Here is a 14,297-nt window from a genome sequence, read left to right as displayed (position 1 = left end):
AGCTCCTTGGAGGAAAGGTAGGATTTAAATGTGAGGCATGACAAGGATTTAAACGGGAGGGGGGGAGCCATAAATGCCATTTCTAACCCTCCAATGTGTCAATTTCCCTGACAAGGTATGAGATCCTCACTCCAAACGCCATCCCCAAGGGCTTCATGGATGGGAACTGTCTAGGATCTGATACATGGGCCCTTCCACTCCACTCCACTCCTTGCTGAGGGCCAGTGTGGTGTAGTGGTTTAAGCCTTGACTTGGACCCAAGAGGCCTGAGTCTGAATCCCCCCAAGAAGCCGTGAATCTCACTGGATGTACTTAGACTAACCTGAAAGACTGACAGACCCATTTTAGTGGATGGGGGGGGACACAGAATAACTCCCCAGAGCTCCTTGGAGGAAAGGTAGGATTTAAATGTGAGGCATGACAAGGATTTAAAGCGTGGGGAGGAATGCCATAAATGCCATTTCTAACCCTCTGATGTGTCAATTTCCCCGACAAGGTATGAGATCCTCACTCCAAATGCCATCCCCAAGGGCTTCATGGATGGGAAACAGGCCTGCGAACGCATGGTAGGTTGGGCTCACTGAGCAAAACAGAGGACAGGAGGGAATACTAGAAGCAGGTCTGGTCCCCGAGGGTCTGAGAGTTTTGGTGTTTAACGCCTGCCGCCTTCTCCTTTTTTTCCCTCCCCCTGACAGATCAAGGCTTTAGAGCTGGACCCCAACCTCTACCGCATCGGCCAGAGTAAGATCTTCTTCCGGGCTGGCGTTTTGGCTCACCTGGAAGAAGAGCGGGACCTGAAGATTACAGACATCATCGTGTCCTTCCAGGCTGCGGCCCGGGGATACCTGGCTCGCAGGTGAGCACTGAGCAACGACCAGGGCGGATTTCCAAGGGATGCCAGCTCTTGTAGGTCAGACGAGTCGGTCAGGGAAGCCAGAAGGTTCCAGGCTCCCTGGAAAGGGTGGGAGCTTCAGCAGATGTGGAGCAGGAGGCGCTGTCACGTGGGGCTCCTCCGTGGGTGGATTAGAGAGCACCGCTGGCCAGGAGCTGGGCCGTGTACTCACAGTCAGCAGAGGAGGTGGTGAGCCTCTGCCAGGGAAGGGCCACGCGTCAGGCCCACGGGCCAGGCCACATTTAGCGGAATGTTCCTTCACCTTGTAAAATTCTTTGCTTGTAGAAAATTGATGTGGCAGAGGCTGTCCAGGGCTGGAGCCCTCTGACCTGTGTTTTTCTGCATGGAAGGGTTCTTCTGTACAGAGGAACAACGACCGGGGCAGATTTCCAAGGGATGCCAGCTCTTGTCGGTCAGACGAGTCGGTCAGGGAAGCAAGAAGGCTCCGGCCTCCCTGGAAAGGGTGGGAGCTTCAGCAGATGTGGAGCAGGAGGCGCTGTCACGTGGTCCTCCATGGGTGGGTTAGAGAGCACCGCTGGCCAGGAGCTGGGCCGCGTGCTCACAGTCAGCAGAGGAGGGGGTGAGCCTCTGCCAGGGAAGGGCCACACGTCAGGCCCACTGGCCAGGCCATATTTAGCTGAATGTTCCTTCACCATGTAAAATTCTTTGCTTGTAGTAAACTGATGTGGCAGAGGCTGTCCAGGGCCGGAGCCCTCTGACCTGTGTTTTCCTGCATGGAAGGGTTCTTCTGTACAGAGGCCCATTTGAGTTGGGCCAGGTGGGCTTTGGCCTCCTGTGTGAAACAGGTGCAGCCTGGATACAGGTTTATGGTTTCATCTGCCATTTTTTAAAAAGGCTTCATCACCCCTACTACCCCTCTGCTGTGCCGGGCTGCTGGTTCCCCCGGCTGGCACGGTGCTGTCAGCCCTGATTGGCTACAGCTCCGTCAAGGTCTCCTCTCTAACCAGAGGTTGAACCTGGGGGCCATCAGCTGCATAAAGGGTGCCTGTTACGGAGGAGCAACGGTGTCAGGCTTCCCCACAGCATCAATGAAGTACACTCTTGCAGAAAGGTTTTTCTTTATTTGAAGCTATAGGTGCATGTACAGGATCACTGTTAGGAATGGGGGGGGGAAGCAACGAGCAAACAGCTGAGGCCCAATTGCAGGACTTCCCACGCACCATCGGGCCTGGGAGCAAATGCTTCTAGGTGGCATAACATATCTCCTTCCCACGGCCCTTTGTGAGATCACCAAAGCAACTATCCAGCAGCAACCACCTGTGGCCTTGAGAGATATACATGCTCCAGCAGCTAAGCAATTAAGCGCTTCAACAGGTCTACATATGAAAGCGAAAGCACTCAAGCGCATACATGGGGAAACCAAAATAAAAGAAATTTGGCAGCTTGCTGACAAACGGCCTCTGTCGTTTAGAGGGACAAAATTTGGACTTCGTCAGCGGCCAATAACTGGGCGCTAGTGGGTCAGAGCAGGCTCCCGATCCGCCTTCCTGTACACTTCCCATTTCTTTGGAATGTGTCGCCTAAAGAGAGTATGTTAATCAAGCACTGTTGCCTTTATGCATGTGTTGTAGAATTCTTTTCCTGCTTGCCGTAAAGAATGGCAAGGAATTTGTGCACAGGCTGCCCCCAGGCCGGGTGTCGTCCCCTCCCCTCAGAGCTGCGGGCAGGGACCTCAGCTTACCCAGATCGCTCTCATGTGTCTCCCTGGCAGGGCTTTCATGAAGAAGCAGCAGCAGATGAGCGCCCTCAAGGTCATGCAGCGCAACTGTGCAGCCTACCTCAAGCTGCGCCACTGGCAGTGGTGGCGTCTCTTCACCAAGGTGAGGGGAATGGTTCGGCCGTGGGGTGCTGTTTTTCAGGAAACGAGAGGCTAATGGGTTTTGGAGGGAGCAATTATGAGAGTGGGTATTGGCAGCTCAGTTCCTGGAAGAAGAAACCCCAGAGTGGGATTGCGGACACCTGGTACTCAAAATCAAAAGGAGCTAAATTGGTTGAGTTTTACCTCTAATCAAGTAGGTCAGTTTAGACATAGCATTGTTGTGGTTTTGGCAACCCACGTGACTCTTTTTGCATGAGACAAGTGTTGAATTGCCCGGTCTGGTGCAGGATGGGGATAAAATGATAAAAGGGTTGGAACACTTTCCCTATGAGGAAAGGTTAAGGCGCTTAGGGCTCTTTAGCTTGGAGAAACGACGACTGAGGGGTGACATGATTGAGGTTTATAAGATTATGCATGGGAAAGAGCAGGTAGAGAAAGAGGTACTTTTCTCCCTTTCTCACAATACAAGAACTCGTGGGCACTCCATGAAATTGCTGAGTGGTCGGGTTAGAACGGATAAAAGGAAGTACTTCTTCACCCAAAGAGTGATTAACACTTGGAATTCACTGCCACAGGAAGTGGTGGCGGCTACAAGCATGGACGGCTTCAAAAGGGAATTAGATAAGCATATGGAGCAGAGGTCCATCAGTGGCTATTAGGCACAAGGTATAGATAGGGGCTCTGGGGCAAGTGATGCTCTGTCATCTTGGTGCTTGGGGGGGGGGTCAACAGTAGGAGGGCTTCTAATGTCCTGGCCCCACTGGTGGACCTCCCGATGGCACTGGTATTTCTGGCCACTGTGTGATACAGAGTGTTGGACTGGATGGGCCTTTGGCCTTATCCAACATTGGCATCTCTTATGTTCTTATGTTCTTTGTTTTTGATAGCAGAGTAAAAGGCATGATTATGGCCTCTCCCACCATAGTTGGTGGATTTACCTAAAAGGGTAAAAAATCTTAACCTGTTCTGATCCGGGTCCCAAACACAACAACTCTAAGAACGTAAGAAGAGCTCTGCTGGATCAGACCAGTGGTCTCACATGGTGGCCAACCAGTTCTGCTGGAGGGCCAGCTGCAGGGCACAGAGGCTGAGGCAGGGGTGTCACACACAGGGCTCTTATCCAGCCCGCAATCAACTGGTTTATTGCCAGATGACAGAGGCTGTATACTGTCATAGTGCCAATGAGTAATGGGTGGTGGAAGTGGGAGGGTGGGCATCAGGGAGATACTGTAAGGAAATACCGTAAGACTGTTAATGTTTTGAGCATGTGTGTATTTTGAGTAAAAAACCAGTATTGTTAATTGGGTTTGCCTGTGTCCTTTATAAAGTTTATACCTCTAGTACCTGGGGTTACATTTTATGGCGCACATGGCCTGGCCTGACAAAGGGACATTTATGTCAGATCTGGCCCTTGTAACAAATGAGTTTGACACCTCTGGGCTAAGGCCTTCCCCTGATGTTGCCTCTGAGCGCTGGTATACTGTCTGAAAGTTTGAAGGCTTCCTTTAGTCACCATAGCCGTTAACTGCTAATGGGCCTAACCCCTGTGAATTTATCTCGCCATCTCTGCTTATGGCCATTCGTACATCCTCTGGCAGTGAATTTCACCTTTTAATCACTTGGTGAATGAAGAACTTTGCTTTTAAAACAACAACAACAACGAACCCTGCTTCATGCCCTCGCTATTGTGAAGCAAAGGATCAGGGCCTGTGTGCAGTATTCAGTAAAGGCTTTGATGCATAAAGGCACTGCTGTACACAACTTCCCCACTTTCTTTCATGCCTTCCTGCTTTCCTGACCCCTGCTGTCCACACGACAGGGTCACATTTAAGGCGAGAAGCCTTCGGAAGCCTTGCCAGACAGAGTATTTGCAGAGGGGGTTCCCCACCCAACACCCCCCTTCCTTAGCTTGGCTCTCTCAGCAGCCCTCTCCTCTTTGTGTGTTTGGCAGGTGAAGCCCCTCTTGCAGGTGACACGCCAGGATGAGGTGATGCAAGCCAAGGCACTGGAGCTGCAGAAGGTGCAAGAGAAACACACAAAAACACAGACGGACCTTAAGGAACTGGAAAACAAGTACCAGCAGGTGAGCAGGGAGTGGGCCTAGAGAATCCCGGCAGTCCAGTACCACCTGTTGCTAACCCTTCCCCCCAAAAAAAACCAAACAAATCCTACTTCCTTCTTGAACATACTTGAACCCATGCAGCCCACACAAAGTTGCTTTATACTGAGTCAGATCCGTGGCCTTTCCAGGTCAGGCTTGTCTACTGTGACAGGCAGCAGCTCTCTATGGTCTCAGGTCAGGGTCTTCTACATCACCTCTGATCTGACCCTTTCAACTGAAGAGGCTGGGATTGAACCTGGGATTTTCTGCTTGCAAAGCAGATGCTCTGTCAGCCTCCCCTTCTAACTCCAGCTGAGCCCCTCCTTGCCATCTTACCTACATTTACTGTACTATCCTCCTTGCCTTCATTCTTGATCCATCTCAGTACTCAAATCCTTTCCTAATAGGCTGTTCCTGTTACACTTCTCTTTGTTTGCTAGGAACACATTCTCAGTCTCCCCCTTTACATCCGCATACTCCGTGTTTCTCTTGCATTCGGTGTAAAGTTTCTAGTCCATACTATGTTTTCTCTGCCCCCGGCCGTACCTCCTGACACAAACATATGAAGCTGCCTTCTACCGAGTCAGGTCCTTAGTCTGTCCAGGTCAGTACTATCTACTGTGGCTGGCAGTGGCTCTACAGGTTTCAGGAAGAGGTCTTTCACATCACTTACTACCTTGTTACATCACTTACTACCTGATCCTTGTTACTGTCATTGAGTCGATCCACCTCTTGTTGGGTCTTCCTCTTTTCTAGCTGCCTTCAAATTTGCCTGGCATTATTGTCTTTCCCAGTGACTCTTGTCTTCTCATGTGGACTATACCACTGTGTATAGGACATATCATCTGTTTGCTGTATCTGCTACCTTGTTGTCACTGCATTGTTTTCTACTGATGTGATACCATTTGTCTGCATTGTATCTGCACTCCATATCGTATCTGCTGTGCTTATTTGGATTTCTGTACTCCTAGTCCTCATTCATTGCTTGTTGGCTGTCTCGTCATATTGACGGTATTGAGTTGAGTCTTACTGAGAAAGGCGGACTTGAAACAGAGCAACATAAATAAAAGTGGGCAGATTGCAGCCCACGGGCCACATCTGGCTCTTAAATAGCTTGGAGAGTCAGAAGTGGTCAGTGGGCCATAATTTGCCCACCTTTATTTATTTATTCATTCATCTGATGGGAGTATCACCCTGTGGAATCGTTGCATTGGCTAGCGAGGGGATGATCCTGAAAAGTTGTTTTAGGGCCATCAGGATCTCCAGACTGAGCCACATCTGGGTTCCCACCTGCCTGCGATGGTTCTGAGTTTGACACGGGTCTTCCTGTCCCCGTGCCTTGCACTGGGGTGCAAGAAACGGGGGCAGAAGCCCGGCGACCAACTCAGAGCCCTCGACAGCAAGAGGAGAGCTGGGTGTGGCTCTTGGGGCCTCCCAAAGGTGCCCACCCCTGTGTTATGGGCTAAAGGCCCGAAGGAGAGACTCTCTGAACCCCGTGCCTGTCTCTCCTCCCTGATCCCAATTTCACGGTAGCTTTCGGAGGAGAAGTCCATCCTGGCTGAGCAGCTGCAGGCCGAGACGGAGCTCTTTGCCGAAGCCGAGGAGATGCGGGCGCGGCTGGCAGCTCGGAAGCAAGAGCTGGAGGACATTCTGCACGAGCTGGAGTCGCGGGTGGAAGAGGAAGAGGAGCGCTGCCAGCAGCTGCAGACGGACAAGAAGAAGATGCAGCAGCACGTGCAGGTGGGAAGGGAGAGTGACTGATGAGCAGGGGGACTGCATGCACTGCAGAGGCTGCTGGGCGGAAGCAGCTGTGTCCCTCCCTCAGAAAGGGGGCAGTGTTAGTTGTAGGGGGCAGAATAGGAGGACATTGCTTAGGGGTTTTTTTTGGATTTTTTTAATTATAAGGGATACAGAAAGAAAGACGGAATAGGAAAAGGCACATAGCAAATATAATTACCCAAAACATAATGTGAGGGCAATTTTACAGGTATTAAGGACAATCCCTTTTCAGAATATATATATATGTGTGTGTGTGTATGTGTATATGGTATAATAGCTTAACATTGCTCAGTTTGGTATAGTTGAACGAGGTGGGCTGTGCTTGGGCGGGGAACTGCAAAACAAGTGCAGTTCACACATAATCTTGGCTGGTGGTTATGCAGGGTAGGTCTTTTCCTGTGGTGGCACCGCTGTGTTATTCGAAAAGGCCCATCTCGCCTCGTCCATCTTACTTGCCAAGAAGGCAGTGGAATTTGCTTGCCCCCATGAGCTTTTAGTGGGTCCACACTTTTGTGTCGTGTGTCCTTATTCTCAGCTACTCTTTTTATAATTAGCATGAGTTTAATGGCTTGCTTTTGGTTGTTGTTGAGTTTGTGTGTGTGTGTTGCGAGTTCCTCTCTATGCCTGTTGGCAGACAGGCAGGACCTAAACAATTTATTCAGGAGACTTCTAAGCTCCCTTTCCAGAGTCTTAAACATAGCACATCAATGAAGCACATTGCAGTGGTCCAAGGGCCAAGTGAGACGTGGTGATTTCTAACGCGTTGGGACCAGGTTCCCTCAACCCGACTTGCATTCCCTGCAGCTGCACAGCCACATTTTAAAAGTCCCAAGGGGCCTGAGTCCTCGTGGGGCCAAAGCACGGGGGGAGAAGGAGCTCTTGTCTTCTCTCGGTGCCATTTTCTGGAGCCAAAACACACCGGGGAGGATTATTTGCCCCATTCCGGAGATGCATGGGCAGTATTCTGCAGCCACGCAAGTCACTCTGGAAATCATAACGTGTCGCTTTGGCCCTCAGAATCAGGCTCATCAGAATGCTCTCCTTGAGACAGGTCTTGGGGCTGGGCACCCCACACCCATTGAGGCCTGACTGTCACTCAGTGCTCTTGCTGTCTCTCCACCCCCACCCCCATGAACCTGTGTAGGACCTCGAGGAGCAGCTGGAGGAAGAAGAAGCTGCCCGGCAGAAGCTGCAGCTGGAGAAAGTCAGCACGGAAGCTAAGCTGAAAAAAATGGAGGAGGACTTGCTGGTGCTGGAAGACCAAAACTCGAAGCTGCTCAAAGTGAGTGTAACACCCAGCTGCTTCCCTTCCCCCTGGAAGGCACGTTGGTGTGTCTGTGTGTCCACGTTGTGTTTGTGTGAGTCATCTTCTGCGAGGGGAAGATCTACGGTCGTCCAGGTTGGGTTTCATCTTGCCTTTCCGGCATGCAGTTTTGGAGTTCTGGTCTAGCGTGGTGGCTGGCTGGACAGGCGAGGAGTTCCAGCCACCAAAAAGAACCACACTCTTTTAGGAAGACGAGGAGCTGAAGGGAGTGTTTAGGGGCTTTGCAAAGGTCCCGGCTAGGCTGGGGGGGGGGGCACATCGGCCCAGGAGAACAGTAGGATGTCCGTTCCTTAATCTCGCCTTGCTTCTCCTCTCCCAGGAGAGGAAGCTGATGGAGGAACGTCTTTCAGAGTTCACCTGTCACATGGCAGAAGAGGAGGAGAAGGTGAAGAGCCTGTCTAAACTGCGCAACAAATACGAAGCAGTCATAGCCGACATGGAAGGTGCGCCAGGGAACAGGGCAAGGTGTACCAAGGAGAGCTTGCCTGGATTTTGCTAAGAGCTGTTCTGACAGCAGGCGTTCCTTTGTGGAAAAACCACAGGCTGGCTCATAGCAAGGAACGGTGCATGTTGCTCTTGTGGGAAGCAGGTGATGCCCTTCTCCCCCCCGCCCCACCTTTGTTTCTCAGCCACGTGGGACGCTGAGGATTCCTGAAGAGTCCCTCTCTGAAGCAGTGCTGGGTTTTGTAGCCCAACTCTCCTGTTATTTCCCCCCACACCTCCAGATCGGCTAAAGAAGGAAGAGAAGGGGCGCCAGGAGCTGGAGAAGCTGAAGCGCAAGCTGGACGGGGAGGCAGGTGATCTGCAGGAACAAGTCGTGGAGCTTCAGCAGCAGCTGGAAGAGCTCCGCCAAGCGCTGGCAAGGAAGGAGGCCGAGCTGCAGGCAGCCCTGGCCAGGTAGGCGAGTCGGACCCTCCCGCTTGCACGGAGCTTTGCCGGTGGTCATGGAAGGGAAGGAACCGGGGAAGTTCTGGTGTCCCTAAAAGCGGTGTCTTTGCAGTCTGTATATTTCTTTGTGCGTGCGAGCATAGGGCATTTTGGATCCGTTGGAGGGGACGGTAGCATCAAGCGTCTTGTGTAGTTGGGTTCATCACAGAGATCTCCTTGCTGCAGGATCTGCAGGCTCAATAAACAGAGACGATTTCATTGGTGGCTCTCCGGGGTTCTCCCATCTTTCAGAGCAGCCAAGAGGGTAGAGGTTCCTTGATGGTCTAACAGTCATCTTTTCCACCTGAGGCTATTAAAACACATTATCATTGAGGCACCCTTTCCCCCTTTTTGGTAAGTTGCTTTGAAAGCTTTAAAAGTTGAAGCAGCTAACTAAATGCGTAAAATAAAGATGACACGTGCCGACCGATGCTGTGAGCTTTCTTCTTCCTGTCCTGTACAAAGCCCACAGTGGTGGTGGTGAAGGAAATGTTGGGGCCAGCACGAGAACCTCCCAATCCTGTCTTTTTCCTTTCAAGATTCTGACTCGGGAACTCGAAACCTAATTATCCTTTCTGGTACTAACCTCTCTGAATGGCTTGCTAAGAGAAGGTCGCCATAGTTTCCTGCATAAGCAACCATCTTTCCATTCATAGGAATTCTTTTGAGGACGTTGAATGACTAAAGAAACGGAATGTTGTGGTTGGGGGGTCAGGGGAGTACAAGCCATGCAGCTATTGGCTGAACTCTCGAGAAGAGCCATTCTGGGAACTTGGGGAATGTCTGCTCTCCAACCCGAAATTAGATCTGTGTCTTGGCTGCCTCCCAGGAAAATCTGGTAAATGTAATTTTGAGATGACGTTAGACTGAGGAAGTTAGGCCGAGGTCCTCTAACTGAGGACATGACCACACAATCCATTCCTCCTGGGCTGAGTCGGCAGAGGTGTTCTGGGAGTCTGTGCCTCCCAGGTGTGCGCAGGCTTTTGGTTTGGATTGGGACTTCAGCATGCAGGGAGGAGGTGCTTAAGCCTCTCCCCATCCTGACTTGAAATGGCCGGGGGAGGGCACTGTTTGCCTTGGTGGGGGCTCCATGTATACTGACGGGGTCCGTGTAGGTTGTCCCAATGGGACAAATAGATGCCCCTGTCAGAGGCCATTTCAGATCAGGAAAATGGCTGGGTGGGGGGAGGCTTCAGTCTAGAGCAGTGGTGGCGAACCTATGGCATGGGTGCCAGAGGTGGCCCTCAGAGCCCTCTCTGTGGGCACGCGTGCCATCGCCCCAGCCAGGCCCAGACCATCATTGAAGTGTCGAATTCTCTGCCAAATAATTTTAAGTAAATGAAAGCATTTGGGATTGCTTTCCTTACTTTGTTTGGATCATCTTAAGTTAATGCATGAGTTGTTTTTTCTAAAGTAAAACCTCAGGATTCAGGTTAAATTGCCGTGTTGGCACTTTGCGATAAATAAGTGGGTTTTGGGTTGCAGTTTGGGCACTCGGTCTCTAAAAGGTTTGCCATCACTGGTCTAGAGTTACCAACATCAAAGTGGGGCCTGGAGTTTTCCCTGAATTATGACTGATCTACAGAGTACAGAGATCAGGTCCCCTGGAGGAAACAGCAGCTTCAGAGAGTGGACTATCATGGCATGTCACGCCTCCATTGAGCGCCCTCCCCTCCCCAAATGTCATCATCCTCAAGCCTCGAAGAACTTCCCATTCCAGAGCTGTCCTTGTGCCGTGCATACCTGGGAGACATATTGTTTGTTGTTGTTAGCCATTCAGCCATGCCCGACTCTTAGCGATTCTATGGGCCAGCTCTCTCCACGTTTTCCAGTCTTGCATTGTTTCTTTGTGTCGTTCCATGCTCAGGCTGGTGTTGACTTTTATGGTCTCTAGCCACCGTGTCCTTTGGCGGCCCGGTTTCCTTTTGCCGCTAACCCAATCGAGCACAATAGCTTTTTCTAGTGAGCTCTTCCGCATGACATGGCCGAAATAAGTCAGCCGCAGTTTTATGATTTTTCCTTCCAATTACATGTCTGGTTTTATGCACTCCAGTAACTTGCTCGTTTGTCACCGTTGCTGTCCAAGGAATGTGCAGGAGCCTTCTCCAGCACCACAGCTGGGAGACATAAAGGACCAGAATGTGTTCTGCCAACTCAACCCAAGTGTGTGTGTGTGTGTGTGTGTGTGTGTGTGTGATGTGCCATCAAGTCACTTCCAAATTACAGTGACCTCCAAAACGTCCTATCATTAACAGCCTTGCCTCAGGTCTTGCAAACTGAAGGCTGTGCCTTCCTTTATTGAGACAACCCATCTCAGGTTGGGTCCTCCTCTCTTCCAACCGCCTTCAGCGTTCCCCGGCATTATTGCCTTTTCCAGTGAGTCTGCAAAGCACAATAGCCTTTGTTCAGTTACTTTAGCTTCTAGGGAGCATTCAGGCTTGATTTGACCTAGAACCTATATTCCAGCTGCCCTGAAACTATTCTCTGTGGCTGTTCATGATATCCAATAAACTCTCCTCCAACACTACAGCATTTCAAACCAATTTCCCTCTTTCTGTCTCTCTCATCCATTTTCCCAGAGTATGAAAAAAACGTATTGTATGGTTAGGCCCTCAGCATGACCACAAACCTACAATTTCCAGGGCTGCTGACAGGGCTCTTTTTGTAGCAGGTACTCATTTGCATATTAAGCAACACACCCCTAATGTAGCCAATCCTCAAAGAGCTTACAGTAGCTCCTGTAAGAAGAGCTCTGTAAGCTCTTGGAGGATTGGCTACATTAGGGGTGTGTGGCCTAATATGCAAAAAGAGCTACAAAAAGAGCCCTGCAGGAAGCAGACATGACAGTTTAAGTTATGGGTCAGAATCATCCCCCTTCAGTGCAGAGGGTCCGTCCCCTTTCTGTCGGTGTCCCATCCACCAAAGGTCTTTTGTTGTTGTCCTTACCCTTATGGACATCGTGCCTCCAGCGCCTCCTTTCCCCCTCGACTCACACCCTGGCTCTTTCCTTGCATGCCTGACAGAGTGGAAGAAGAATCAGCACAGAAGAATGCCGTGCTGAAGTCACTGCGTGAGCTGCAGGCCCAGTTAGCAGAACTACAGGAGGATCTGGAGTCTGAGAAGGCAGCCCGTGCCAAGGCTGAGAAGCAGCGGCGTGACCTGGGTGAGGAGCTGGAAGCGCTGAAGACCGAACTCGAGGACACCCTGGACTCGACCGCCGCGCAGCAAGAGCTACGGTAAAAGCCTGACGTGCACAGTGGGCTGCCTTGGCCCAGTAGTGACTGCATCTTGTTTTATAGGCCGCAGGCCTCCCCTCCCCCACGAGTGGCCACTCTGGAGGGACCTCTGTGGTTTGCCAGCTCCATATTTTCTTCTTTCCATTGCAGGTCAAAGCGGGAGCAGGAAGTGACCGAGCTGAAGAAGACCATAGAGGAGGAAGTCAAGACCCACGAAGCGCAAGTGATGGAAATGCGCCAGCGTCACACCACTGCTCTTGAGGAGGTGTCAGAGCAGCTGGAGCAGTCACGTCGGGTATGCAGAGGGAGGGGCAGGAGCAAGTTTGGTTGCTGGGACAAAGAAGGGTTAGGGTTGCCAGCTCCTGGAGCTTTGGAGGTAGACCCCAGGGGGAGGCAGAGTTTGGACCAGGGAAGGCTTCATCTGGGTGTGATGCCATAGAGTCTGCCCTCCAAAGCAGCCATTTTCTCCAGGGGAACTGATCTTTGTCCTCTGGAGATCAGTTGTGATTCCAGGAGATCTCCAGGCCCCACCTGGAGGTTGGGAAGGTGAGATCTGGTAGGCTAGAGGAAAGGAAAGGATCTGGCAGCCAAGGGGTCCCAGTGGGTGTGAAAACCAGACTGCGGTGTGGAGGGGCTGGAGGAGGGAAAGGAGTTAAGGCTGGTAATGGTTTAAGGCGGGGAATGCTCTACATTTGAAAGTCCTGTGATCCGGGGGGGGGGGTCGCTTCGAGCAAGGGGGACGTAACTTGAGAGTTGGGTCTTTTATGGGTTCTTATTACTGCCTCGTCCCCCTTGTTTCTCAGCTCAAAGCTACTCTGGAGAAGGCCAAGCAAGCCCTGGAAGGGGAGAATGTCGAGATGCAGAAGGAGTTGAAACTTCTGCAAGGGACCAAACTGGAGTCAGAGCAACGGCGCAAGAAACTGGAGGGGCAAGTCCAGGAGCTCCAGCTGCGGTCGGCCGAGAGTGAGAGGGCCAAGACCGAACTCACAGACAGGCTGGTGAAGCTGCAGGTGTGTGAGACCGAGAGAGAGCAGAGCCATCTTTTAAATCTCTTTCTCCTGTCCTCTTTTTTTTCCAGATCTTCCCATTCACCATGCCCACAACCATGTTCTTTGCCAAGCCTTATTTAAGGCTGTGCATGTAGCTATATATATTTATGTCCCTGGCTGAATTTGTACCAAGGCAACCCACTGAATTCTATGTTTAGAGTAAATTATGCAGACATTCATTAGGTAGATGATTCTGCTGCAGAGATCATGGATTTGAATTCAGTTGAGGCAAATGCTGAGCTGGGTGACAGGCAGTAAAGGCTAGAGAGGCGGTAGAGAAATGTGGACTGGCAGTCGACTGTCAAGAAGGGGGCTCAGATGGACTATAAGGAGTGAGGCTGCAGAGGTTACTGCTCATTCCTAAAAGCTATCCTGAGCTATGCCCAGTTACCTGTCTGGTGGTGCACTCTGAGGTCAAACTAGATGTGCTTATTTTTAAAGAGTTAAAACAGCACTGGGAGGAGGGAATTATTCCCCTTTTTGCTGCTGCATGGGCACAGAATACTCCACATGCAGCAGCAAAAATGGGGAAATAACAGCACCGGGGGCGGGGGGTTCAGTGTGGGAAAACAGCTTGGGAGAGAGAGGCTGCAGGGGAAACGCAAGTTGGATCTTGGGAAACTGGATCCGGCCCTTTAAGCACAAGCATGTCAGGCCCTGCTCTGGATAGCCCAGGCAACCCCGATCTCGTCAGATCTCGGAAGCTAAGCAGGGTTGACTCTGGGAAGTACTTGGATGGGAGACCTCCTTGGAATACCTGCAGTTGGGAGGTGGGGGCAGGCTTCATTCAGCCACCCCCCAGAGGTCAACATGACTTCCCGGTGCGCATGCACACACACACACACACACGCACAATGAAAAATACCAAAAAACCCCAAAAAACCCCACAAGCATGTCAGTGTTGGTTCTGAGGAACCAATTGCTGCCTAAGCATTAGATTCACAAGGATGAGATTTAAAAAAAACAAACTTATTTACACAGAAGAAAAAGATTTACTTTCTTGAAATACCATGTTTTTTTTTAATTAGTTGCTTGGAGCATAAAATACAAAACCCCAGAGTCTTATCTCCTAGCTTTCCATTTGACAGCTTGGTAGTTTGAGTTTCCCATGATGTGTTTTGGACCTAATCTCTTTTCTTGTCTCTCTGC

General features: G+C 50.9%; 1 protein-coding gene across 1 annotated transcript in view; it reads left to right on the top strand.

Annotated features, from left to right (window-relative positions):
* The window catches only part of LOC107111148 (myosin-10-like), a 69,355-nt gene that overhangs the window by 39,240 nt on the left and 15,818 nt on the right, over window positions 1-14,297 (top strand). Inside the window, 11 exon segments of the mRNA XM_015412073.1 lie at window positions 497-566; window positions 696-856; window positions 2,625-2,733; window positions 4,684-4,815; window positions 6,367-6,573; window positions 7,757-7,894; window positions 8,256-8,379; window positions 8,662-8,833; window positions 11,887-12,099; window positions 12,250-12,394; window positions 12,903-13,109. Coding sequence (XP_015267559.1) covers window positions 497-566; window positions 696-856; window positions 2,625-2,733; window positions 4,684-4,815; window positions 6,367-6,573; window positions 7,757-7,894; window positions 8,256-8,379; window positions 8,662-8,833; window positions 11,887-12,099; window positions 12,250-12,394; window positions 12,903-13,109 — 1,678 coding nt within the window.

The sequence above is a fragment of the Gekko japonicus genome, unplaced genomic scaffold (genome assembly GCF_001447785.1).
Source record: "Gekko japonicus isolate JY-2015 unplaced genomic scaffold, Gekko_japonicus_V1.1 scaffold1400, whole genome shotgun sequence".
Taxonomy (NCBI): Eukaryota; Metazoa; Chordata; class Lepidosauria; order Squamata; family Gekkonidae; genus Gekko; species Gekko japonicus.
The sequence above is the reverse complement of the archived record's forward strand: the minus strand, read 5'-3'. Positions and strand labels throughout refer to the sequence as shown.